At 53.5% G+C, this 27,746-nt stretch overlaps 1 protein-coding gene across 4 annotated transcripts; it reads right to left on the bottom strand.

Annotated features, from left to right (window-relative positions):
• Positions 1 to 141: 141 nt before the first annotated feature.
• Positions 142 to 26,023, bottom strand: C1QTNF1 (C1q and TNF related 1). 4 transcript variants are annotated; one of them, XM_025362884.1, is made up of 4 exons: positions 25,593 to 26,023; positions 5,798 to 5,966; positions 3,217 to 3,356; positions 142 to 2,394 (listed from the first exon to the last, which is right to left on the bottom strand). In XM_025362884.1, exons 2-4 carry the CDS (start codon positions 5,950 to 5,952, stop codon positions 1,844 to 1,846), a joined length of 846 nt encoding a protein of 281 aa, XP_025218669.1. In that variant the 5' UTR covers positions 5,953 to 5,966; positions 25,593 to 26,023; the 3' UTR covers positions 142 to 1,843. The 4 variants fall into 4 exon arrangements, with proteins under 4 accessions (XP_025218669.1, XP_025218668.1, XP_025218666.1 ...); XM_025362883.1 differs by lacking the exon at positions 25,593 to 26,023 and adding an exon at positions 24,191 to 24,610; XM_025362881.1 differs by lacking the exon at positions 25,593 to 26,023 and adding an exon at positions 22,801 to 23,139.
• Positions 26,024 to 27,746: the final 1,723 nt, after the last annotated feature.

The following is a 27,746-nucleotide window of genomic DNA, read 5'->3' as shown; positions in this document are numbered from 1 at the left end:
CAACTCAGGGTCCAGCATGTGCCTGCTGGGTGCCAATGTCCCCAGGTACGAAGCTGAGGGCCTCCCAGGCAGGAGTAGACTTTAGGTGGAGAGGAGAAGACGACGACAATTCGGTTTAATGAACAAACTGATGAGGCAGGATGCTTAAAACACAATTCTGAGTTTAATGTTTTCTGGAAAGAGCTGGGGGAGCTTAAGCAGCAAGTGTGGCGCTCTGCTTCCGGGCACGCCCACAGGAACTCGGCTTTCAGAGTCTGACCCGCGGAAGTTCTTTAAAGAGAGACACTTAGGGACCCCAGATCCCGGCAGGCAGGCCCAGAGAGGGAAGCAGGATTAGTCAAAACCAGGTGCGGGATGGGGGAACGAAGAGCGGCAGTGGAGCTTTGGGGGCCCAGCAAGTAGCAAGAACGACCCTGGGCATCAACGTGGGGTGAGGTGGAGAGGGGTTGTGGGGTTCCTGGAGATCAGAGAACGTGGCGGCCATGGGTAGGGCCAGAGCACCGCAGAGACACCGCAGCCCTGCTGCAGGTGGTCCTGAAATTGGCGCAGGGGCTATTGCCTCCCCTGCCACCCAGCTCCTGAGAGAGAATCCTGACCCAGGTGGTTGCGACATGCACTTCCTCTTGACTCTGGTCTCAGAACTGAGGCTTACAGAGTCTGAAGAAACAGGCAAGCGTGAGCTTTCCAGCCCCTTCCAGCTCTCCCCTGCTCTGAAGCCTAGAAAAAGCCCCTCTCAGGCTACTGGTCAGAGACCTGGATGAGGGTGGTGGGGGTGGAAGGGGTCTGGATCAGCCTCACTGCCAACCAACACATGTGGAAATGGGGATGCTTAGCCCACGAGGAGATGGGAGACTGCAGTGCTGCGTGAGGTGTTTTATAAAAAACAGAAGCCAAGGCCCCAGGGCCTTCTGGGGCTGACTCGTGTGGCAGGCAACACAGAAAGTAGATGCCAGGGTGGCAGTCATGGAGACCACCCCCCCCCCCGGGCTCTGGGGTGGCACGGGGGTGGAGCAGAGTCACACATGGATGTACCAGGAGCTCTGCCCCTCATAGAAACATCTGCAGGCCTGGGGGACTCAGGGGTCCCTGGCCGCTGTCAGGAGCCCTTTGGTTGCTTCTACCAGCCTGGAGCCAAGGCAGGGGGCTCAGCTGTCCCTCTGGGAGGCTGACACTTGCGGTCCCAGCCCCAAGCACCCCGCAGCTGTGACTCAGAAAGACCAGCTGAGCCCTTGGGCAAGGCCACAGGGATGTCAGGGTCCACCTGTCCCTCAAGAAAATTCCCACATGGCTTAAAAGAATGAAGCCAGAGGTAGTTTCCTGCCCCCAGCCCCTCCCCTGACCCCAGGGCTTTAACTTTGCATCTTCTCTTAAGTGGAGTCTCAACTGAAAAAGTGCCTCTCTTGGGAGCCAGCAGGCTGGCTGGAAAGACAAAAATAACAACGCTTTTCTTTGTCCTCCATGGTTTACTTTGCTCCTTTTGAGACCTGTAGAATTTGCCTAATTATTTCTAAGGACTGGAGCCCCGGCGCTGCACCCTGGGATGCCCTGCCGCCACCCGCATCTCGCTGTGCGGGCTCCACTTGAGAATGTGTGCCGAGAGGGCAGCGGAAGGTCCCTGAGGGTTCTCGCAGGCCCCCCGCCCTGGTGATTTCATCTGCCGTCAGCTCTCGCCAGAGGCTGCAGCATCTGGCAGCACCGGTTGCTTTGGCTTTCCGAGCGTGCAGGGCATCTCACTGAATTGGCCAAAGCCAGGGAGGCGGAATCCAGGGATGGGGAAAGAGGCGGTGGGGTCCGCACAGAGCAGGGGTGGAAGGTGGCGAGAGGAAAGGAGGTGGCCGGCCAGCTAGGGCTCGGTGGCGTGCTTGACCAGGTAGCCACTGAAGGTGATGTAGGTGTCCAGCTCCTCGCTGAAGATGGCGTTCTCGCGCTCGCCCTTGTAGAGACGCACCCACACCTGGTCCTGCTCCTGCAGCTCCAGCATCAGGCTCTGGCTTTGCATGATGCTGCGGTCGCCCACCTGCGCGAACAAGATCACCACCTCCTCCTCGTTCTTCATGATGTGCAGGTACGTCTCCTTCTGGTTCCAGGTGTGCACGTTGAGGCTAAAGAAGTAGATGCCGGGCACGTAGCAGTAGAACTTGCCAGTGAACATGTTGAAGTGGCTGTAGAGGTTCACGAACTCCGTGTCGAAGATCACCGTCTGGTAGTAGTGGTTGCTGTGCATGGGCTTCTTCCGGCCCACCGAGAAGGCAGCGTAGTGGCTTTTGCACCGCTCCCCGGGGGCCCCCATGGAGCCCTTCTGCCCTTTGGGTCCAGTGTGGCCCCTGGCCCCTGCTGAACCTGTTTTGCCGTATTTCCCTTGGAGGCCTCGATCTCCGCGGTCACCCTTCTCACCTAAAAGGGACGGGAAGACATGTGCTGTTATTGGAGTAATCCGGTGGTGTCCTGAGCCTTGGCTGCTCACGCTCTGGTCCCTGGCGCAGTCCTGATTCGACCTCACAGCCCTGACCTGGCAGAAGCTTCACTCCTGCCCCCAGCCCCCCACCACGGGCAGCTTCCCAGCCTGGCACAGGGGTATTTTGATTCCCAAACTGGCCAAGCAAACAGACTCAACCTCAAGGACGGTTCTATTTTTGCCGAGAAGCAATAATTTTTTTTCCTTCTGGAAAGCCCTGGTTTAAAAAAAAAAAAAAAAAGGAACATACAGGTTCGTCCAAAAGCAACGGGCTCTGCGGCCAGACCCACGGCTCGCTCAGCAAATGAACTCCAGATGTCTGGGCCGGCTCAGGATCTAGGCTGCAAGTGTTCCCAGTTCGATTTCACGGGGCTGTGCGGGGTTATCTGCCGTGTGCAGGACCGGGGCGAGCGGGTGGCATTTCAGAAAGCAGGCTGGGGCACCAAGCCCCAAATCAAAGGGCCTAGAAGCCTGGCGTCCACATACAACTGGAGGGACGAGGCCCCAAGCAGCCACTGGGCTCGCTCTCCTGCTCTAGGTCCTGCAGGCCCCTTTCCAACCCCTCCTCTTGGGGAGGGGCCAGAGCCTCAAAATCAATCTCCTGTGCCTTCCCCTCTAGATGACAGCCTGCCTGCCTCTGCTCCGTGTCCCGAGGGAGTCCTCCGCTCTCGCCCAGCCCCACCCTAACGACTCCATCCCTTCCTCCAGATCAGCACAGAGCAGCCCTGGCCACCCCGTGCTCGTCTTTGCAGCCGTCTGACCTTTTAAGATAGTGATGTTGATCTGGGGCACGGCGGTCGCCGGGTACATGGAGGTACCGGGGTCGCAGCAGCGCAAGCACCGGGAAACAGGGAGCCCCTCGTCCTGGCTGGGCCTGTATTTTTCATGTTGTTCTTCAGCCCTGAGGGAATAATGCATCACAGTGAAAGTCAGGAACTCTCAGGCCTGGAAACGCTTCTCTCTTCTGCTGCCAGTGCCTGACTTGCCTTCTCCCTCTCTCACCTGGGCCCACAAAGCTCTGTGTTCATGCTGGTGGGCTCACAGCCCACTCTGGGATCCTCACTACAGAACGAGCCCCCTGTCCTTTGTTAAAGGCAATGACAGTCCTGGAAACACGGCAATCAGCTGAGCGCCACGCAAGACGGTGGCTGCTTGGGAAAAATCCACATGTCTAGGAGAGGGTCTTGGGGGACACAAGACAGTGCCAGGACTCCCTATCGTGTATCCGTGATGCTAGAAAATAACATATGAAGCTGACTCGTCTGTGAGTGAGAAGGTTCAACTGGATCTTTAGGATTCCTCTCAGCTGCAGCCGCTGGAGAGATTCTAATGTTTCCAACCTGACATTGGAAGGACCGGCCCACGGGCAGGATGCATGGCGGCGGCTCCTGGCTGCCACCTCGCGGCCCCTCACGGTATCTTGTGTGCTCTGGCTTGTGGCTCTTGCCCAGGCTGTAGAGCTGCACAGACCCATGGGGGCAGCAAAGTCCCCCTGGATGGGCCAGCCCCTTATCTAACGCTGCTCCCACTTTTACACCCCAGACTATCCAGGAAATGGATCTCTGTGCCCTACGTTCAGCTACCCATAAGCCCAGGACTCCCAGACGGACATCTCACCCCCACCTCTCTCCTAAGCCCCAGACCTTGACTTCAAACTTCTCACCAGAAGTCTGCATCTGGAGATGCAACAGGCCCCACAAATGTCATGTGTGCAAAACAAAAACCCCTGTCCCCATCCCTTCGTCTCTGGAATCTTCTCTTTCTGAGATCTGTTCCTGGCATCAGCGGCGGGTGCCCAGGGTGGAGCCTTCAGCGTCACCCCCAACTCCCCCCACTGAAACCTTCAGCAGAGTCCTGGGCCCCCAGCCTCCAGGCACCTCCAGACCTGAGCCCGGGGCCCCCTCATCGTCTCTGAGGCACCCCTGCCATTTCGACTCTAGCTTGGAATCTGCCTCTCCCCGCACCAGCTCATCCTCTCTGCGGCCTCCCTCCGGCATTCTTCCGAGAACACTGTCCAATTTAAGCTTTCCCATGACCCCTCTTGTTCCTTCTAGGATTTCGTTCAGGTGAGACCCTCCCCAACTAGACCCAGCTGCCTGTAGGCTCAACTGCCCTCCTGTCCTTCAGCCTCCAGCCTCCAGCACTGGGTCTCACCATCCCAAGCCACCCACCAGCCCCGACAAACACTGCCAGCCATGCCTCTGCACACCCCATTCCGGCTACCAGGCGGCTTTCCCCTCCTTCTGCACCTGGGAGGCCCCCAGGTGTCTTCAAGACCTAGTTCACTCCTCTCAGTCTTCCTGGGTCCCGCTCCTCCCTCTCCTGACCCTGCCTCCAGCATCATGGGTGCACCCCTACTACAAAGCCCACCACACTGCACTGTCTCTCATGGGTCTGTCTCCCTCTCAGCTTCAGAGCTCCTGGAGTCCAGGACTGTGCCAGTCATGTGTCCCCCGTGCCTGGGGGATGGCCTGACTGATAGGAGGGGCTCAATCAAAGAAAGAGGAGGGAGAGGAAGAAAGAACGGAATGGTGTGACTCAGCCTCAAATCCTGTCCAATCCCATTGTACACTAAAGTTAGCCTGAAGCCTCAAGTATCAAGTCAGCCCAACGCTCAAAATAACGAAGAGATTCCAAGCCAGGCTTGAGCTGTCGCTGGGTCTCCAGGACCTCACGCTGGATGCATGGCAGTTGGATAAAGCACTCAGCTTCCCTAGGAAATATCCCAGGTCAGCTGGAGTCTCTCTGTCATTGCAGGTCATAGACACAAAGGTAGATGCCATCCAGAGTCCTTCACAACGATGCCATCCAGAGTCCTTCACAACCTTTCAAGGGAAGCCGACACTTGGCCCGCCTGGTCTCTGCTGTCCTCTCCTGTCCTGCAGTGTGATGAGACACGTGGGTCGTGGACACCAGCTCTTGGTCCAGCATCTCTCCTAAGGCCATGCTCCATCTCTCCCTGCCTCCAAGTGGTGCCTAGAACCCCAGCGGACATTCTCAGCAGACAAAGTGAGAATGAAAAGACAAACTGGAGGGTGGATTTGGGAGCTTGGTCTGCTCTTTACTTAAGAAGGCAGCTGCAAAGCCACTTGCAGACCCCGCTCCTTTCGGCTCGTGGTGAGGCTGGACCACTGTCTGCAGTTTCAGGTGAGGTGCCCAAGCCACTGAAAGGAGGAATAGCTCGTCCATCCTGCAGGACCAGCCTCCAGCAGGGCCACGGCTCAGCTTTGGCTTTCTCGCCTTCACATCTCACAGGGAACCAGCTCCCCCGGGGGCCCCGAGTCCCAGGCTCAGCCTGGCCAGAGCCAGAGATCCTGCTATTACACCCTCGTGGCCCCTCACCTCTCAGCATGGTCCGGCGGGGAGGGCAGCTCCTCAGTCCCCTCCCACTCCTGCTGTTCCCCCTGGACATGGGGCACACGGCTCAGGACCGGGCCAGAGGCAAAGGCCAGGAGCAGGCAGTACGCCAGCAAGAGTCCCTGTCCACGGGAGCCCATCTTCCTCCTGGGCCCTGGTGGGAAAGAAACACACAGGGAAGGCACCAAGTTAGGAAGCAGCTGCACAAAGAAACAGCCTGGAAATCAGAGGTGCTTCCCCAGCTTCACGCCACTGGGAAATGCTGCAGTTACACAGCTTCTGGGAGGACAACCACTCTCACACACCCATGCATGCACACACACAACACACATGCATGCAACCCACACACATGCACTCAACACATGCATACTCACATACACTCACATGCAACCCACACATTCACATGCACACAATACACATGCCATCCAGAGTCCTTCACAACCTTTCAAAGGAAGCCGACACTTGGCCTGCGCAGTCTCTGCTGTCCTCTCCTGTCCTGCAGTGTGATGAGACACTCACACATATACCATCACATGCACTCACATACAATCCACATGCACACATTCACATACATGCAATCCACTCACACATGCACATTCACATACATGCAGCCCACACACGCACACATTCACATACATGCAATCCACATACACTCAACACGTGCACACACATGCACAAATTCACATACATGCAATCCACACACAACACACGTGCACACACATGCACGCATTCACATACATGCAATCCACATGCTCAACACACGTGCACACACATGCACACATTCACATACATGCAATCCACACACAACACGTGCACACACATGCACACATTCACATGCACATATACCCACATCACATGCACACTCGCATGCATGCATACTCTCAACACGTTCACATGAATGCTCATCCACTCATGCACACATGCGCTCACATGTACACACACCTTCACACGTGCACACACACTCTGCCCCCAGAGCCTCAGCCAGTCAGGCTGGTGTTGAGAGGTTGCTGAGCAAGGTGCTGTCTCTGCCCACCCAGCCTCTTGGGAAGGAGAGTCCATCAGCCGCTGGCCCCACAGACAATTGTTTACCACCCCTTTTAGGACAGTAAGAAAAATCCCAAGTAAGCTTTGAATGATCATCATCCCTTAACTCAAAGCAAAGCTGGCTCAATGACCAGGTCCTTCACCGGTGGGCAGGTGGGTAGGAAGGCAGCTGCAAGCTGCTTTCCAGCCTCCAGGCGGCGCATCAGCGAGTGTCCTTGGCATCTACTTTAGGGACGTGCCAAGCCCAGCCCCGGAGAGCAGTCATCTTTCCAGGAAGTCAACCCCACGTCTCTCACTCCCAGAGTTTTTGGCAAAAGCTTGGGGCAGGACCCTCTTCATCCAGTATTGGGACAGTCCTTCTAGAAAGGGGTGCTCATGGAGGTGGGGAGTCCAGGGAGCCCTCGACGGTCGGCGCTTGGGCCCGCATTAGACGAACGCCCACCTGCCACCCTGTGAGCGGCTCGCTTTCCTCGCCCAGAAATCTGGCATCAGGAGTCACATGCCCAGCCATTTCAGGTGGGCCGAAAACCTCCCCACCGAGGGGCATAGCGACTGTGGTCAACTCTAACCCCTCTTTGTTACCAAAATGTAAAACTCAAGAATGTCTCAGGCCCTATGGGAACACCTCATTCAACACACAGCCACCCAGTGAGAAGATGGGTGAGAAGTGCACGTAATCTCCCGAGGTGCTGGGATTCCAGGTGTGAGCCACCACGCCCAGCCTTTAGTGGGCTCTTGAGTGAGGTCTGAAGGGCTCCCCGCAGAGCCTTCACACCAAGTCAACATTGCAGGGGAAGATCTGGAGCCCAAGGCTCTCGTGATGGAGCCTCCAAGGTGAGAGTGAGGAGAGCAAGGTGGGCCCCCCCGAACCTCTTTCCTCCCGTCACACATACCTACACCCAGTCTTCACCCCACTGCATGACCCCCGCCCATTCCTGCAGTGCCTTAGCTGAAGCCCCCACCTCCAAGTGTCCTACCAACCAGCTGTCCCTCCCATGCGTCAGGGCCCAGAGACCGTCCCCATGACCAAGGGGCTGCTTAGGCCAGCTCCCACCCAAAATCTCTGATACCTCCCACCACTTGCCAAAGACAGTGTGTATCTGCACATGTTAATTTGTAAAATGCACATCTAAGTTATCTCTCCAGCCATCAGTCTGATTAGGTTTGAGAACACTTCCTCATTAATAATTTTTATCCCATCACAGATGGCCCCACAATCCTCTAGAGAGACAATATTCATTCATTACTGTACCACATTTGTAAATGAGAAAACAGAGACTTGGAGAAGCTAATTAGCTTAAAATTCTGTTTTGTTTTGTTTTGTTTTTGAGACAGGATCTCACTCTGTCACCCAGGCTGAGTGCAGTGGTGCAGTCTCAGCTCACTGCAGCCTCTACCTCCTGGACTCAAGTCATCCTACCTCAGCCTCAAGGAGAAGGGACTGCAGGTGTGCACCACCACACCCAGCTAATTGTTCGTTTGTTTGTTTTTGTTTGTTTTTTATAGAGACAGATTTTCACCATGTTGCCCAGGCTGGTCTCAAACTCCTGGGCTCAAGTGATCTGCCCATCTCGGCCTCCCAAAGTGCCAGGATTACAGGCTTGATCCTCCACGCCAGGCCAAGGCTGATGTTTGAGCAGGGTGGCTGCATTTGAACTCAGACAGGCTGACAACAGATGACAATAAAATCCTGCCCACCATGTCTTCAACACCCAACTCAAGGTCTCATATTCTTCCTGAAGCCTTCCCAGGCCCCTCAACTGGGAAAATTTCTCCATCCTCGCTTTTAGGTTTCTTTTTTGACACAAGGTCTCACTCTGCCTCACTGCAGCCTCAACCCTCCAGGCTCAGGCCGTCTGCCCACCTCAACCCCCAAGTAGCTGGGACTACAGGCATGCCCCACCAGGTCCAGCTAAATTTTTTTGTTGTTGTTTTTTCGTAAAGACAGGGTTTCACCGTGTTGCCCTGGCTGGTCTCACACTCCTGAGCTCAAGCAATCCACCTGCCTTGGCCTCCCAAAGTGCTGGGATCATAGATGGGCGCCATAATTTTGTTTTTCCTATTGTCTCCTACTGCAGAGAGTTTGTCTAGCCTACGAAAGTCCACTCAGCAGACCGTGGGTGACCTCCTCCAGGGCTGGGACGTCTCCCAGCCAAGCATCCTGCAGCCTCCTGAATGTCACTGGTGCTCAGCAAATACTTGTCAGATTGAATTCTCTAAATTTGTTTATTTCTCTATTTCTGTATTTCCTCTGTTTCTCCTTGGCGCCTTAATAATTACTCTGTTTTTTCCTTTTAAGTGGCAAACTTGTGCCAGTTAAAAGGAAAAGAGATTTTCCTTTCTTTAAACATTTTTTTCTGAACCCCAAATGTTTTATATATATACACACGTTTACATATATATACACATATACATACACACACACACACACACACACGTGTTTATTTCAGAGAGGTTGGAAAGTAACTACAAAAGGCATTACAAAGCTACTGTGGTTTCTCAACCCTGGCACCATTGCTGTTTTTTTGTTTCTTTCTTTTTTTTTTTTTTTTTTTTTTTGGGATGGAGTCTCATTGTCACCCAAGCTGGAGTGCAACGTGTTATGATCTTGGCTCACTGCAACCTCCACCTCCCAGGTTCAAGTTATTCTCCTGCCTCAGTCTCCCTAGTAGCTGAGGTTACAGGCGTGTGCCACCAAGCCTGGCTAATTTTTGTATTTTTAGTAGAGACGGGGTTTTGCCATGTTGGCCAGGCTGCTCTTGAACTCCTGACCTCAGGTGATCCACCTGCCTTGGCCTCCCAAAGTGCTGGGATTACAAGTGTTTGCCACCCTGATGCCAGCCCTGGCACCACTGAGGTTTGGGCCTAGATGATCCCCTGTGATGGGAGGCTAGCCTGTGTGCTGCAGGATGCTTAGCAGTAACCCTGGACTGTCCACACCAGATGCCATTAGCATCACCACCTCTAGTTATGACAATGAAAAATGTCTCCAAACACGGTAATATGCCTGTTCCCCGGGGGCAGAACTGCCCCTAGCTAAGCACCAGCACTTGTTTTTATGTTGGTCTCTCTCTTTCTAGTCTAGCAAAGGGATTTTCCACACCTTGGTCAGAAGAGATGGGATCCAGGATGCAGCTGGGTTAGGAACAAGGCTGTCACCTGGGCGTGGCAGAGGGGAGGGGGTGGAGCTGGGAAAGCCCAGCAGAGAGCCCCAGGCTCAGGCTGATAGGGAGAAGGCCACTTTGGTGGTGGTGGATCCCCTCAAAAGCCTCCTCTTTGGAGTCAGAGCAAACCTAGACTGAAATCTTTCCTTCTTGAAAAGATCTTAAGAACCATTTTACCAAATCCCACAGCAAAGCCAGCGTCATAACATTATGATCATTTTAGTCACTTTTGGGCAAAAACAGTATTGCCCAACATCTAACCAAACTTGGCTCCAGATCACTATTAGTGATTTCCAGCAAAAATCCCCCTACAGTGGGGAGGCCGTGTCCCAGCAATGTTATCTGGAAGAACGTGTTAGGCAGTTCCAGGAAAGTGCCCCGAGCACATCTTGACCAGTGGTGTGAAACCCACACGAATCCAGATCAACGTGGCCCAGTCTCCAGGCCGCATCGCAGTCAAGGCAGCTGAAGACAGTTCCAGCATGACTCAAGCTCTTTACTTGCCTTTCCCAAATCCTGCAAATAAGAGCCAATTTCCATGGTAATTCGGTGACCATTTTCCTCCCCTCCATGTCCCTGAGGACCAGCTGCTCTTCAGCGTCCCTTCCCCAACCCCACACCATCCACCTACAGCGGACCTTCTCCTGAACAAGAACACATCCCCCTTTACAGGAGGAGGGAGGCCGGAAAAGAGAAACCAGGCTACACACAGGACGGAGAGGAGGACAGGAAGCCTGAGGACACTTCCCTGTTAATTTGTATCCCAGCCGGGCGCGGTGGCTCACACCTGTAATCCCAACACTTTGGGAGGCCAAGGCAGATGGATCACCTGAGGTCAGGAGTTCGAGACCAGCCTGGCCAATATGGCAAAACCCCGTCTCTACTAAAAATACAAAAATTAGCTGGGCGTGGTGGCGTGGGCCTGTAGTCCCAGCTACTCAGGAGGCTGAGGCAGGAGAATTGCTTGAACTCAGGAGGCGGAGGTTGCAGTGAGCTGAGATCACACCACTGCACTCCAGCCTGAGCAACAGAGTGAGACTCTGTCTCAAAAAAAAAAAGAAAGAAAGAAAAAAAAAATTGTATCCCTTGGTCGCGTGTGGTGGCTCACACCTGTCATCCCAGCACTTTGGGAGGCCAAGGTGGGAGGATTGCTTGAGCCTAGGAGTTCAAGACCAGCCTGGGCAACATGGTAAAGCCCCATCTCTACCAAAAACACAAAAATTAGCCAGGCATGGTGGTGTGCGCCTGTAGTCCCAGTGGCTGCTCAAGAGACTGAGGTAGGAGGATCACCTGAGTCCAGGAGGTCAAGGCTGCAGTGAGCTGAGCCATGATCACACCACTGCACTCCAGCCTGGGTGACAGAGTGAGATCCTGCAGCAATAATAATAATAATAATAATAATAAATAATAATTAATTTTTATCCCTTCACAGGCCTCATGGATCTGTGGTAGATCCTTTAAGGAGACAGTAGTTACACATAAGTTCATGATTCCTTATATTTGTTTCAAATTGGGCCTATTGGCTGGGCGCCGTGGCTCATGCCTGTAATCCCGGCACTTTGGGAGGCCGAGGCGGGTGGATCACGAGGTCAGGAGATCCAGACCATCCTGGCCAACATGGTGAAACCCCATCTCTACTAAAAATACAAAAATTAGCTGGGCGTGGTGGCGCATGCCTGTAATCCCAGCTACTTGGGAGCTTGAGGCAGGAGAATTGCTTGAACCTGGGAGTCAGAGCTTGCAGTGACCCGAGATCATGCCACTGCACTCCAGCCTGCTGACAGAGTGAGACTCCATCTCAAAAAAAAAAAAAAAAAAAAAAATTAGCTGGGCGTGGTGAATAAATAAATAAATAAGTGGGTCCTGTTATATTTTTGTCTCACCTCCATGCTCTCATGCTCGTGTGCTGACAGCGGACCCCTGAAGCTCTGGGACCGTGTGCCTGGGTTTTGTCCTGATGCCCCACCCAGTGCAGGGCCTTTTGACAAAAGCATTCTGTAAACACTGTTTTCCTTTTTCTTTAATCCTCATCAGGTGAGCAGCTGTTCTGAGACGCAAGAAGCCTATAATCTCCTTGAATTGGAAGGAGCCTTGGCAGACAAGTCCAAGCTGCCCTCTCAGCTGACAATCTAACACAGGCTGGGTTTACTGAATGCCCATGATTTGCATGGCATTGTGCAAGGGCTTGGGAGGAAGTGATTCAACCATAAATTAAATCTATTCCCTGACCTCAAGAATATAACAGGCTAGTGAAGGAAACAGACGCATACCCAATTATAGCTCAAGACAGAATAACACATGTTGAATTAAAATGCTAAGTGGGTAACATTCTAGAACTGTAGTGTCCGGTACAGTGGCTGCTATGTGTGGCTATTTAAATTTAAATTAATTAAAATGAAAGAAAATTCAAAATTCCGTTCTTCAGCTACACTAGCCACATTTCAAGCATTCAATAACTATTAATACATGTAGGCCAGGCACCGTGGTTCATATCTGTAATCCCAGCACCTTGGGAGGCCAAGGTGGGAGGATCGCCTGAGCCCTGGAGTTAAAGACCAGCCTGGGCAATATATCAAGACCCCATCTCTACAAAAAATACAAAAATTAGCCAGGCATGGTGGTGTGCACCTGTAGTCCCAGCTACTTTGGAGGCTGAGGCAGCAGGATTGATTGATCTCAGGAGGTTGAGGCTGTAGTGAGCCACGACCTTACCACTGCGCCCTAGCCTGGGCAACAGAGCAAGACCCTGTCTCAAAAAATAAAAATAAAAAGCCACATGGAGCTAGTGGTTACCATGTTGGAAAGTATAGAATAGAACATTTCAATCATTGCAGAAAGTTCTGTTGGACAGCTCTGTTCTAGATTAAAATGAAGTCACTGGGGAGGAAGCAGTAACTGTGAACAAACAGCAGGCCAGAAATCTGGGAGGCATTTAGACCCTTTCCTCTCAAGCAACCGCATCTCATCCATCCCCAGCCTGCTTGAATAGCTCCTAAAGGCCAACTCTCCTTCCTACCCTGTGCCTGTATCAGATGCCCTCCAGGGGCTCTGCTGTCCCCCAGACCTCAGTCCACCCAAGACAAGCATCTTCGTCTGCCTTTTCCAGGGTCTGGATATTGCCTGCCCCGCTTCCCCCTAGTTTACATTCATCTCCCAAGGAAGCTTGGCATAAGATAGGACTTTATCCCACACCTAGTGGTTTCCAGTTCAAGAATTGGATTCAGGCCAGGTATGGTGGCTCATGCCTATAATGCCAACACTTTAGAAGGCTGAGGTGGGCAGATCACTTGAGTCCAGAAGCTCGAGACCAGCCTGGCCAACATGGTGAAACCCCATCTCCACTAAAAATACAAAAATTAGCTGGGAGCAGTGGTGTGTGTCTGTAATCCCGGCTACCCAGGAGGCCGAGGCAGGAGAATCGCTTGAACCTGGGAGGCAGAGGTTGCACTGAGCCGAGATCGCATCACCGCACTCCAGCCTGGGCAACAAAGCAAGACTCTGTCTCGAAAAAAGAATACGATTCAGCCCAGCACCCAAACACTCCTGGTTTCTACACAGCCTCAATGGTCCCTCAGCCATCACCACCCCTTCGTGCCACTCCCTCCTGCCACCTTTGGAACATCCCCAGAATCCTCCCAACCAGAAAAGAAGCCCTGAGTCCACTCCCCCTCGGCTCTGACATGAGTAGAATTCTCCTGTTGAGAAGCATACAGCTCTCCTGTTGTTGCAAGAGGACTCAGGTACTGGGGCGCCAAGAAAGAGGAAGGTGCCACGTTGGGGTGTCCTTCTGACAGGTGACATCTGCTTATAGCCCTTTCCTTCCCGCCAGAAGCCATTCATCACACTAATTGCCCATTGACCAAACTCCTCTGGTGATGGGCAGGAGGCGGGCAGAGTGGCTCCCATTTGATGAGTGACGTGTGTTTACCTCTTCTAGAAGCCCATTTAATAGCTAATGTTCCCTGCTATAATTGCACTGCCCCCACGGATCTCACACTCTCCTTCTTCCCCTCAACCTGGTGGTGGATGGGGGTCCCTTATGGAAGGAATTCTGGCCAGATGGAGGCGAGCAACCACTTTTCCTGAGAGACGCCGGGATCCTGGAGCCTATGTCCTCTCTCAGTCTCCCTCTCCCATTTCCAGAAAGCTGCCCTCTGTCTTGCAGAAGGAGGGTTTGTTTTTAAGGCTTAGGTGTTTATTTGGTTACTTCCAAAGCCCAAGTCCAGGGATGAATAGAGACTCTTCCAGGGCTACTTGCTAGTTCATTAGCAACGGTTTCCTCTTCCCTGGATGGGAATGAAGTCTGGCTTGGGACAAAAAAGTGAAGCGAAGACAGGCCAAGAATTCTCCCATCCTAAAGCATCTCCCGCCCATCTTGGAGCAACTGTACCTTGACCAGGAAGGACTCACCTGGAGCAAAGAGTGGGACTCAGTGTAAATTTTCGCCCAGGCCCTGCAAACAAGGAGGCCGCATGAGCCGCCAGGCATCGGGCCTTCAGGGCGCTTGGCCAGCCCAGCCTCCAGAGCTCCGATTCCGTCCCAGTGGAAACAAAGATTTCCTTGAGTAGAGCAGCTGTCCTCAGCTCACCTCCCAGCTGGAAGGCCTCGGGCGGCAGGCTTGCCCCTGCTTTGAGAACCGTGTGAGAGAGGAGAGGCACCAACAGCTGCCCTTGGCCCACTCTGCAGGTGGCCTGGCCCATCGCCCACTTCCCCAGAACCAGCAGCGGGGACGCCCTCGGGGGCTGACCGCTCCCAAGACAGAGGGAAGAAAGAACCTGGGAATTCTATGGCCTGGTGCCCCACCGCACCCAGCCCTTTACAAGCAGCACGGATGTCTTTGGTTGTCTGGGGCCTGGACAAGCCCCAGCATTTTCCAGGCAGTTCCCGAGGAAGCCTGGCATAAGACAGGACTTTGTCCCCAGCCTGGGGCCTCTAGGTCAGGAATATCATCAGCACAGCATCCCACTGGCCCTCCTCCTGCCGGCCCCGCCCCGACTGTTCGGCTGCGATCACCCACGCCCCTCGTGGTACCCAACACCCTTCTGCATTCCTCTTTCGTGCTCCCTGTAAGCATCTGCCAATGTCGACTGCCCTCTTCTTCAGCCCTGGGGTTTGGCCCACACTGTCTCCCAGTGTTTAGCCTTCCTGATCAGCCCCCAAAGACCAGTGCTCTCCAAGGCTATTCCTCAGTTCTCAGCTCCTCTTGCTCCTAATTCTCCTACATTTATTTATTTATTTATTTAGGAGACAGGGTCTCCTTCTGTCACCCAGGCTGGCGTGCAGTGGTACAATCATGGCTCACTGCAGCTTCAAACCCCTGGACCCAAATGTCCTCCCATCTCAGCCTCCTGGGTAGCTGGAACTACAAGCGCATGCCACCACATCCAGCTAATTTAAAAAAAAAAAATTGTTTTAGAGACAGGGTCTCGCTATGTTTCTCAGGCTGGTCTCAAGCAATCCTCCAGCCTTGGCCTCCTAAAGCGGGTAGGATTATCAGCATGAAGCCACCGCGCCTGACCTCTTTCTGCCTGTCCTGGTCCACACTACATCTTCAGCGGACAACGCCCCAGTCCACATCCCCACCACTGACCGGGCTGCTGAGACCTGAGCTTGCAAATGTTTAAGTCAACACAGTGGCTACGAGCCACGTGGGGCTATGTCAGTTAAACAAGGCGAACCGTCCAGTTCTCAGTCACCGGAGCCACATTTTAAGTGCTCACGTGACTAGCAGCTGCCATAGCTGCCATACTAGACAGTGCAGCTCTTAGCACTTTGCACCACGGCTGAAGGTTCTGCTGGGCAGCCCTGGTCTAGACCCACATAAGCAATCGTCTGCTGAGCGCCTCCTCTTCGCTCTGCGCTAAGCTTTTTTTTTTTTTTCTTTTTTGAGATGGAGTTTTGCTCTTGTCGCCCAGGCAGGAGTACGATGGCACAATCTTGGCTCACTGCAATCTCCGCCTTCTGGGTTCAAGCGATTCTCCTGCCTCAGCCTCCCAAGTAGCTGGGATTACAGGGATTTGCCACCACGCCTGGCTAATTTTTGTATTTTTAGTAGAGACGGGGTTTTGCCATGTTGGCCAGGTTGGTCTCGAACTCCTGACCTCAGGTGATCCACCCACCTCGGCCTCCCAAAGTGCTGGGATTACAGGTGTGAGCCACCACACCGGGCTGCTCTGCCCTAAGGCTTTTAAGCCCCCAATTAACTCATCCCCTTCTCCCCCATCCTCACCACACTGGCTTCTCCTGTGGCTTGCAGCTTGGTGAAAGCAATGCACACCATCACGCAGGGTCCTGGGCCAGAAGCCTGCAAGCCACTTGGATGCCACCTTCCTTGCACCCGCCACATTTCATCCATCGCCAACCCCCTGCAGGTCTCCTCTCCTCTCCATCACTTCTTCTCCAGTCCTGGCTAGTTTTCTGCCTCCCATCTGTCTTCCACACTGCTTCCAGAGGCAGCTTTGAAAAACGCAAATCTGAATGCCACCCCGGCTCCAAGGGCTTCCTATGCCAATAAAGGAAGGAGTAAGCCCTGAGCATTTCCATCTGGCCCTTCCCCACACTGCACAAGTCCCCTTCACTCCGGCTCCCTGGAGCCACTCAGTCCCTGACAGGTCACACTCGAGGTCTCGTCCTCTGGCACACGCTCTTGCCTCTGTCTGGATGCCCATTTCTCCTCCACCTTCTCCATCGTGTATTCTCCAGAGCTCAGCCTGAGGCCACCTCCTCCAGGAAGTTGCCCAGACCCGGGTGTGCTGTAGGTGCCCCTCCCCCAGCATCCAGAAGAACCGGTCTACAGTCCTTGGTTTCCTCTTCCTGTCCCCACAACTCCAAGCCCCTGGGAAATGGGGGCCACATCTCATTTCTCAGGCATTACCAGCATCCGGTGTCTAACTCTCAGCAGGGCTTGAACGCTCCCCTCACCTTCAATCAATCCCAAGTACAGAGCCAAAGATGACACGCCCCAGCCACAACTCTGTCCAAATCTCTCTCTAACTCCAGCTAGGGACACAGAGATCCAAGGTACGTCACTGTCACCAGAATGCTGACTGCCACGTAGCCATCTTCCCCAGAAATGCTCCTCTTATCTGCACTCAGAAAGCCTACTCTTTCAAAGAGATGAAACCACTGCCTCCATTCACCAAGGTTACAAACCACCTACATGTCCAGGAAGACGGTCTAATGAAATACATGGCTGGGTGCAGTGGCTCATGCCTATAATCCCAGCACTTTGAGAGGCTGAGGCAGGCAGATCACCTGAGGTCAGGAGTTCAAGACCAGCCTGGCCAACATGGTGAAACCTTGTCTCTACTAAAAATACAAAATTTAGCCAGGTATGGCACATGCCTGTAATCCCAGCTACTCAGGAGGCTGAGGCAGGAGAATTGCTTGAACCTGGGAAGCGAGGATGCAATGAGGTGAAATAGCACCACTGCACTCCAGCCTGGGTGACAGAGTGAAACTCCATCTCAAAAAAAAAAAACAAAAAATTTACAGTGCATCCATATGATGGAAACTAGAAAAACGAGGTGGTTGATGAGAGTAGTGAACTCAGCAATAGGGAGGGATGGGGATTGTGGCAGTCCAGGAAACGTGCTCTTTCTAAAGACATTTAAATAAATAATATGGAGGGATCGGGGCGGGGGGAGGCAGAATCAGCCAGCAGCACCAGTTAGGGGTCTCTGTAAACAGGTAAGTATTTACTGACATGGAAAGATGTTTGGGCTGGGCGCAGTGGCTCACGCCTGTAATCCCAGCACTTTGGGAGGCCGAGGCAGGTGGATCACTTGAGGTCAGGAGTTCAATACCAGCCTGGCCAACATGGTAAAACCCCATCTCTACTAAAAAATACAAAAATTAGCTGAATGTGGTGGCACGTGCCTATAATCCCAGGTACTCAGGAGGCTGAGGCAGGAGAATTGCTTGAACCCAGGAGATGGAGATTGCAGTGAGCCGAGATCGAGCCACTGCACTGCAGCCTGGAAAATGCAGCGAGACTCTGTCTCAAAAAAAAGAAAGAAAGAAAGAAAAAGAAAAGAAGGAAGGAAGGAAGGAAAAGAGAGAGAGAAAGAAGAAAGAAAGAGAAGAAAAAGAAAGAAAGAAAGGCAAGAAAGAAAAATAAGGAAAGAAAGAGAGAGAGAAAGAAAAAGAAAGAAAGAAAAGAAAGAAAGAAAGAAAGAAAGAAAGAAAGAAAGAAAGAAAGAAAGAAAGAAAGAGAAAGAAAGAAAGAAAGAAAGAAAGAAAGAAAGAAAGAAAGAAAGAAAGAAAGAAAGAAAAGAAAGAAAAGAAAGAAGGAAGGAAGGAAGGAAGGAGAAAGAAAGGAAGAAAGAAAGAAGAAAGAAAGTTTGTAAAGCAGTAATGAGTTTTGAAAATGCAGGTTGAAAACATGCAGACCCAAACACATGCACATACATGCACACACACACACACACACACACAAAACCACAAAGACCCAAAGGCCACCCACCGGGCTGCCAACAGCGATTATCTGCAGTGATGAAAATACAGATGCTCACCATTTTCTTATTTTGGCCTCTCTGTTTCTTTCCCCTGTAACAGTCACGTCCTTTTTCACAGTAAGGACACATTATTTTCCACTTAGAAAAATGACAAATAAGCCCCACCCTGGGGACTAAGTAAGCATTTTGTTTATTCCAGGAAACTCGACTAGATGCATAGAAGAGTAGGATGGGGAGAAAAGAGGGCTTGTGATGCTGCGTCGTTTAAGGCTCAAGCGGAACCACGGGGAATATAAGTTGACCTAGTGCTGAAGTGTCACGCTCTTTTGCTCATTTGTTCAACAGGTGTTTATTGAGTGTCTGCTACATACCCGGCAGGGAGCTGGATTCTCGGGACAAATGGAACAAGAAGCCCCTTCCTTTGGGCAGTAAAGCCCCTAGCAGCTATGGTATGGGATGTGTTAGGACCAGGAATGGCACAGGTGGTAGGGAGCCCAGCAGGGTGGCACTTCATCCAGGCTGGAATTAGGCGAGCCAGAGAGAACCTGTTTCCTAGCAGTGAGGGGCTTTGTCTTTGGCCCTTGCTGTTGAAGGAGGCTGCCTGAGTAGGGCCGGTGGCCTGCAGCATGAAACAAGGAAACGGAGCCCAGTCCTCAGCCCACCCTGTGCGTGATGTGCAATGGCTGGCATGTTCCTGGACCTAGGAGTAGCCCAATGCTTATCAGAGGTTGCTTCTGACAAAGCCCTGCTACCCCTGAAAAGCCACCACTGAGAGCCAGGCTGTGGGCGTGGTGCCTTCCTTACACCACTGAGCTTGATCCTTAGAATACCTGATCCTTAGAATGCGCAAACAGGCTCAGAGCGATGGAGCCGCCTGCCCCAGGTTCCACAGTGGGGAAGTGCTGGAGCTCAGATTCGATCTAGGTGTGTCCGACAGCAAAGCACATTACACTTCACCCCGAGGGGTGGCCAGAAAGATGCCAGAGAGCATAGGCTCCTCCTCCCAAGTCATGGTGCAGCAACCATTCCCACCCGCTGGCTCTCTTGGGGCAGCCCAGCAAGCCGCTCTCATGAGTTATGACAGTTGGGTTATGGCACCCACCGATTTGCTTACTTGTTTACAGGTGGAACGGCTGCAGCAGCCTTTGGCTTTGAGGACTGTATCCAGCGGCTGAGCCCTCGCGTTCATCATTCAACAGAGGATTACTGGGCGCCCACTACATGCCAGGTATGGTACCAGGCACCAGGGTAACCATCGTCCTTGATGCAAGGTGCTAAGATATCCCTGGTGCCAGCCTGCTGGCATCTTAAAATACACCACTGGAGTTTAATTCCTTTGGATTTAGGCATGGGATAACCAGGAACATACACATGCACACCTTAAAATGTGAGGGGCTTGGGCAGTGTGGCCCATCGGATGTGCATTTTTAGGGCACTGCTTTTATAGAGTGAAGAGAGACCAGCATGCTGGCAAGCTCTGAAGAAGGGACAGAAAGGCCCACGTGCAGGGGTACAGATGCTTTTCTCTCCCGGCCAGTGCCCTCTAATGGGCAGAAGCAGACCCGAGCTCTGGGTTGCAAAGGAATCTGAGTTCATGTACCACACAGGGAGGACCCACAGGACCATGAGTCTTGCCCTCATCGTTATCCTTTCATGGAGGAGGTGGCTCCCCTGAATGCCAGAAGACGCGAGAGACCTGTGGTCACCCCCTAACCCACCCAGATCCTTCCATCTCTCACTTTAGACTCTTTACAAGGAGAAAGGGTCCAAGCATTTTCTGAACACACCTCTGTCCCCAGCTGTGAAGACCAGCCCCAGGAACCTGTGCGCAGAGATGGGGGGCCCTGCCCACCTTCTGACCTGCATCCACCTCGAACCCACCCAGGGCTGGCAGCTCTCCCAGGCGCGGTCCTTTTCCTTCCCTTCTCCCCAGGGCAGAGGGTGGCTGGTATCCAGATGTCTTGCTGAGGGGGATGGGTACAACCCAAAGCATAGGGTTTGGGGCATTCCACCAAATATGGCTTTAGCCGTGGCCAAGAGCAACATTTGACCCAGCACAGGGCACCAAGAACTTGACTTCCCCATGCCCCACCGGCCCGTCTGCCTCTTCTCCTCCTCCCTCGACTCCTGCCTCCCTGCCTGCCGTCTCCTGCTCTACTCTGTCTCGTGTCAAGGAAAATTCCTACAGGAGCCAGGGAGATGGGCAGACACAGGCCCAGCCACAGCCGTCCCGACGGCTGTCCTGGACAGGATGGGGGCCCAGGGAGGGGCCTGCAGTCTGTGCCAGCCCCGTCTGAGGCTGGAGAAGGGCTTAGCTCCAGGGAGCCTCAGAGGCAAGATAGGGGTGCCCCAGTGTACAGTGGGGACTGTGGGGGTCCCTGTGCCCCTGCCAGAGACCATCCCCCTTTGAACCACATTCAGATGCCAAGCCCAGCTCTGGAAATCAAGTGTGGGCAAGAACAGGTAGCTGCAGCGGTGCTGATGTGCCAAAAGCCACTCATATCACCCCAGCACAAGTGTCACATAGCCGTGACCTTGACAAGGACCCAGAGATAAAGATCCTTCCCACATGGCCCCGAAGCCCCTCCCCCCTCCCTTCCTGCTAACACCACATGCCTCACCCGGAGAACCAGAGGCTGCAGCGGCAGCAGTTGGAGTATCTCACTGCGGGGCTCGGGAAGGAGGAAAGGAGTGAGCATGCCCTGCTCCTGCACGTCCCTGTTTAAGCTCAGAATTGACCCTTCCAGGCAAGGACCCCAGCATAGACCCCAGGACAGGACCCCAAGGATCCTCGGCTCATGAGAGCGGCTGCTGGGCTGCCCCAAGAGAGCCTGAAAGAAACCCATTGTTGAGCTGGCATTGCTGTTTCTTCCAGACTGCTGTCTCAAGCGGGCAGGGAGTTCTCACCCTGCATGAAGGGGTCAGCGGGGCAGCGTCCTGTCCAGAGAGCTGCCTTGTACCCCGTGACACCAGCAGGCCATTTTCAGCAGGTTAACAGGGGAAATGGCCTGTGGCCCACGAGGTAGTGCCCCCACTTGAATATCTCTAGAGGCTACTGATTGTCAGGCAGAGGTGGGACTGTCCAGGGGGTGGTGTAACCTGCTCCTTCTTCCTGCCCTTCCTGGTGTCCATCACCCCCGCCCCTTCCCTAAGGTTCTGGAACCTGAGCCACAGCCCCCGATCCCAGGAACTGGAACCCATCAGGACAAGACACAAACGGGAAGCTCCAGGCCCCGCGCACAACTGTATCTACGAAATCCTTTTCATCTTTGTTTTGATGAGCAAAGTTCAATGCCAGAATATTTGGTTTATGAGTCATGCTAATTACAGCTGGGGGGAGGCACCAGGAAGAAGAACAGAAAGGAGCATGTTCCAAAAACACTCTGTTGTCCTGGTTGCCCTGAACAGGGGGGTCACTTCCTAGGAACAAGGAGGGAACCCACAGCCTTCCTGGGACAGCCTGGGCTTTCTCTGCTCCCACTTGGGAGGACATCCCTCGCCAGCTGGCTGCACCTGCCTGGGAGGGGCAGTGGTGTCCTGTGGCCGCAGAGCTCCCATCTAGGGCTTCCTGCCTCCCTGAACAAGCTCACTGGGGACACCACCCTTGGCGACACAAAAGGAGGAGAGGGAGACAGGAGGAAAAGTCGAGAGTCCCTGGGTAGCAGACCTGTGTCCTTCCTGCCCCTGGGCATTCTCTGTTGGCAGCTGGGAGAGAGTAGTTCCCAGCCTCAGTTTGGCCCGCTGAGCACCATGTTCCCAACACCAGATAGGAAGGTTAAAAGTATACGCCCTGGAGGCCAGGCGCTGTGGCTCACTCCTGTAATCCCAGCATTTTGGGAGGTTAAAGCTGGTGGATCACTTGAGGTCAAGAGTTTGAGACCAGCCTGACCAACATGGAGAAACCCCGTCTCTACTAAAAATACAAAATTAGCCAGGCGTGGTGGTACACGCCTCTAATCCAGCTACTTGGGAGGCTGAGGCAGGAGAATCGCTTGAACCTGGGAGGCAGAGGTTGCAGTGAGCCGAGATTTGGCCTTGTACTCCAGCCTGAGTGACAAAAGCAAAACACTGTCTCAAAAAAAAAAGAAGAAGAAGAAGAAACATACAACACACTTGGGATAAAGACACAGATTGGAGTCTGGAGTTCTCCATCCCTGTCTCTAGGACCTCAGGCAAGCCATGAGCCTCTTGAGCTTTGCAGCTCTGCTCTTCCCACAAGTGAGAATTCCCTTGATAGAAGTGTTGAGAATTAACTATTATAATAACTATTATAATTATTAATATAATGTTCAGCACCTGCCATGTGAGAAGCAGACACACAAACCTGTGGCTAACATCATGATGATGATGATGAAGATGATGATGATGAAGCTGATGAAGATGATGAGTGCCACTGTTGTTGTTGGGTGGTCTCTAGGGGCCTCTCCAGCTCCACAGGTCTAAGAGGGAGGGTGGGGAAGCTTCCGCTTGTCCTCAGCCCTCGGCTGCCGTCTCCCTGTCTTGGTTCCCTCCTCCCTGGTTGGCAGGTGCCGGACAGGCCTCCTGGAGCATGTCCTCCCAAGTCCTCCCGCTCCCTGCGGCACACACAACAGCCAAGTGCGTCTATCTGTGGCTGTTCATGGCTGCACAGCCTGCCAGGCAGCGTGTACTTTCCAGCACTATAAAAAGCAGAGGCCGGGCAGCCTGTAAGGACGTCACATGCTCCCCTGGGGCCGTGAAGTAGCCAGCGGAGGAGAAAACAGTTTCTCACGGCATTTCTCATGTTCAAAGCTCAGGACCAGAAAGCTCCCAGCACGTTATGTTACTGCCTTTCCTAGAAACTAGGTGGGGTAGAAGAGTCAGGAACACCTCACAGAGGGGGGCGGCTTCCTCCCTCCCTCCCAAGCAGGGATGAGGCGGCCCAAGGGTTCATAGAAGATAATCTGGCTTTCTGGGGCTGGAAGAGTGTGGCCCGGGAATTGGACCCCGCGAGGCCCGGGCTAACAGTGGGGACCACACCTGCACCGGAGGAGAAGCCCTGGCCAGAAGCTCCCGGGCGGTTCAGATGCTCCAGCCCCAGGCCAGGGGCCACTCCCAGTGGCACAGGCAGCTTAGCTTCCCAGGAGGGCCCCGGGGAAGCAGCATTGTTTTTTCCTGCCCAAGCTGGACCCCCTCCAGGACACCAAGGCTGTCAGATGCGAGGGCCAAAGTCAGCGCTTCCTATTCCGTGAAGGATCCAGGTTGGCCACAGACAGGACTGGACAGACCCGGCGGTCAGGTGGTCCCGGTGACATGGAGTGGGGTGAAGCCATCCCCACCAGGTGCAGCCGCGAGCATTAGTACCATTCCTCTTCCTTCCACACCCTCAGAAAGGCACCAGAGAACAGTGAAGCAAGATAAACACCCCACAAAAAACTGGGGGGAAGGTGCAATTACTCCCGTTAGTATCCATGTGCAGAAGAGCCCGGCTTCTCCACAGTCAGGGAGATCTGGGACCATCACGACCCCCCTGCGCAGAGGCGCCTATGGCGGGGGCTGAGCCATAGCCGGCCGCCAGGGCTGCCCCCGAAACCCCGGGTCTTTCTGCCCCTGCGCCACCGCCGCCAACCCGGCCCCTCCTACGGCGCTCCCCGTCCGTCCTGGCCCAGGTGTCTGCCATCCCCGCCCTGGCCACCAGGCTGGAGCCACGAGGACAGGGGCGGGGCGGCGCTGGGTCCCCCGGCTGGGCCACCTACCTCCGTCCCGCCGGCCGCTCCTCCCGCGCCGCTCTTAGAGCATCTCCCGGCGGCCAAGCCTCCTCCCGGCCAGGTCCGGGGCGACGCACGGTCTCGCCGAAGGAGACAGAGCAGGGGAGAAGGTCCTCCGGGGGACCACGGTGCAGAAGAGGAGGGTGGGGGGCGGTGCGAGCAGCCACGGGTCTCCCCCCAGCACCTCCGTCTCCCCGGCGCGGTCTCCGAGGTCTCCGCGACCAGAAGCGGAAGCGCGGTTTCTCGAAAGTAAAGGAAGAGACGAAGAAAGTGGGACAGACGCGCAAGGAGCGAAGCCCAGCCAGATGTGAGCAGCGAGGAGCCTCCAACACCCCCAGCGCTTTTCGTCCAAACAGCAGCCGCGGAGGATTAACCGTGTGTGCCCCGCGCCGTGCCGCAGGGAAATCCAGCGGCCGCCTCCTCCTGCCCCCTGGGGAGCCCGCCAGACTGAGAGTGGGGGTCGGGCCGATTCCGTGAGTCTGGAGGTCCGTCCAGAGGCGGAGGGGCTGCGAACCCTGGACGAGGATGCCCCCCACAGAATGGGGGTGCCCAGCAAGGCTGAGCGCTCCGAGTCCCTTGGTAGCAGAGGGATGGGCTCCAAGGCCTCAGGGATCCCCTGTAGCCAACTCCGACGGGTCAGGTCTCCAAACAGTGGCAGACCTGAGACACCCCATGCATCATAGGGGACTCAGGTTTGGGGGAATCTGTGAGCCCCCTATAACAAAATGCCAAATTGTGTGTGTGTGTGTGTGTGTGTGTTTGTGTGCACGCACGCGCGCACACACATCTTTGGAAGGTGATGGTCCACTGTTTTGTTCAGGGTCTTGAGAGCTCTGTGATCTAAAGGTTAGGAAGGAGCCCCTGCCCGGAAGATTTCCATTTTCCAGAGAATAGCACAGAGTACAGTGGTGGGCCAGGGCTGGCTGGAAGCACTCCTCAATCTCTATCAGGCCTCTCATTCCTTGATACGAAAACTTGACATTTTCTCAATCATACACAAATATTTTTTCTAAACAAGGCGCATAGGCTGCCCTCCCATCCTGATCCCTAATCCAGGCTGCTCCAGAGCTGGCCCTGGTTGGGGCCCAGTCTCCATCCTAGACTCTACATCAGCCCCGCTTGTTCTGGAAACTTACCATATCACTAGCAGGGGAAGGATTTGGCCAGAGAAGCAGAAGTCTGCTCTGATGATAACAGCGTTCCCCTTTTTTTTTTTGCTTCTTTTCTCCCTGCTCTGCCCTGTTCTCTCCGAGCGGCCCCTCACCTCCATGCTGTAGCTGGATTTTTTGGTTTTGTTATCATTCCTGTGAGGGTCTGTCTCTGGCCAAACAGGAGATGTGAAAATGGGGATGCTGATTGGGACATTCAGAGCAAAACTAAGAGGTCTCACCTTTCCCTGCCTGGAGTGTCCTCCCATCCGCTGCACCAACAACTGGACAGATGAAAAGAATCAAAAGGAAGAGGAAGAAGATGCCCGCTGCCTTGCTCCAGGCTGGGCAAGGCCAGCACTCGGGTAGAGCTGAGGACGAATGGAGATGAGAACAGAAGGAGAGGCCTCTGGGCAGGTGAGGCACCCAACAGCCACTCCACAGAGGCCCTGACTGGGTACGCCAACCCCTCCTGTGAGTACAGGGAGAAAGGCTGCCAGGCCTCCAGCATCCGGGGGAACTCAGAGGACACGCACAACGAGGATATGAAGTCAACACTACTTAACCAACTAGAGATGCGGCCTCCGCTAGGCTTAGAAGATCAGGAGTTGCTTGTGTTCTTGGCATACATATCTGAGGCTTGGCAAAACCTACATCCCGGGTTGCTTATTGATACAGGAAAAGCCAGAGATAAGCTTGTCTCCATTCCTGTAAGTGACATGAGGAAGTTTCCCAGTCACCAGGAGCAAGGCCTAGCACATGGATTGACCCTTCCTTAGTTACTCTGTCCTCAAATAGCCCTTGGTGCAGGGATACCAGAGAAAACAACAGTATTTTTTGCAGCCCTTATGAGACCTTCGTCCATATTTCAGAGAATCTGGGCCTTTCTAGAACTCTTATGAGCTAAGGACTCCCTCAATGCAATGAGAAGGCTCCTTGTTGCCGGGCACAGTGGCTCATGCCTGTAATTCCAGCACTTTGGGAGGCTGAGGTGGGCGGATTACATGGTCAGGAGATCGAGACCATCCTGGCCAATATGGTGAAACCCCATCTCTACTAAAAATACAAAAATTAGCTGGGCATGTGGTGGTGAGCACCTGTAATCCCAGCTACTTGGGAGGCTGAGGCAGGAGAATCACTTGAACCAGGAGCTGGAGGTTGCAAGTGAGCCGAGATCGCACCACTGCACTCCAGCCTGGGCAACAGAGCGAGACTCCATCTCCAAAAAAAAAAAAAAGTAAAAATAAAAAATAAAAAAAAGAAGGCTCCTTATTGCCCTGCCTGGGAGCCTCAGACTAAGGGAAGTCCTGGACAGAGACCAGAATTCACAAAGCTGGACACACAACTCAAAAGAGAAAGAGATGCGGATGATGGGCTGGGTGTGGTGGCTCACACCTGTAATGCCAGCACTTTGGGAGGCTGAGGTGGGAGGATCACTTGAGCCCAGGAGTTTGAAACCAGCCTGGGCAACATAGTGAGACCCTGTCTCTACAAAATATAAAACAATTAGCTGGGCTTGGCAGCACACACCTGTAGTCCCAGCTACTCAGGAGGCTGAGGTGTGAGGATCCCTTGAGCCCAGGCAGTCAAGGCTGCAGTAAGCGCTGATCGTGGCATTGCACTCCAGCCTGGGCAACAGAGCAAGACCCCCATCTCAAAAAAAATAAAAGTTATGGATGATGGGAGATTTATTCTTTCTCTTTACCCCATCCAAGATGGCTTTGGTGTTGAAGAACTGGAAAACAGTTATCTTTAACATAATTCCAAGACAGAACTCAGAGGCCCAATATAGTGCAAAGTTGTACAAAGACAGCTGAGTTGTAGAAAGAAGGCTGGTCCTCTCTTTCAGCTGCACCTGGCTCATCCTACTAGGAGGCCTTGTCCTGGCTCTGACTTACCTTGAGGCAGCCTGGGGATGCCACCAAACTTCAGCGGGCCTTAGTTTCCTTATCTATAAAGCAGAGATAGGTCCAGGGTCTCTTATCTGGAGCCAAGGAGGTCAGATGTGTTCAGAGTCAGGTGCAAATATCCCACAGAGCATCTTACCCAGTGGGTTTTGGGCGGCACCCCTTCATCAAACACTTGAATATTCTGCAGTGGGATGAAGGCAAACCATCCACAGTCTCCGGACAGTTCAAGTCACATTGTTCTGTCAAATTTGTGTGTGTCAAATTTAGAGGAAAACTAAGTTTTCAGAGTTTTTGCATTTCAGGGATTTGGGAGAAGTGACTGTGAACCTATAGTTTCTCACATGATTAATAAAAAGGTTGGTGGAGCAGACACAGTGTTTATTGCAACTACAATTATTACAAGTATAATCTTCCTTCCCTCTTGGGAAGAGGAGGGAAGGAGGAGATTAGAAAAGAGATTACTCATTTTCCTTGAGGCAGAAACTG

The sequence above is a fragment of the Theropithecus gelada genome, chromosome 16 (genome assembly GCF_003255815.1).
Source record: "Theropithecus gelada isolate Dixy chromosome 16, Tgel_1.0, whole genome shotgun sequence".
NCBI classification, from domain to species: domain Eukaryota; kingdom Metazoa; phylum Chordata; class Mammalia; order Primates; family Cercopithecidae; genus Theropithecus; species Theropithecus gelada.
Note: the sequence above shows the minus strand (reverse complement) of the source record. Positions and strands in the feature narration are given on the sequence as shown.

Bases quoted from the DNA above. Each gene is read 5' to 3' on its own strand.
- C1QTNF1 (XM_025362881.1), bottom strand. The intron at 3,357-5,797 runs GTGAGGGGCCAC...TTATTCCCTCAG, and splicing joins CCGCCGGACCATGCTGAGAG to GGCTGAAGAACAACATGAAA. The intron at 2,395-3,216 runs GTCAGACGGCTG...CGTCCCTTTTAG, and splicing joins CAACATCACTATCTTAAAAG to GTGAGAAGGGTGACCGCGGA.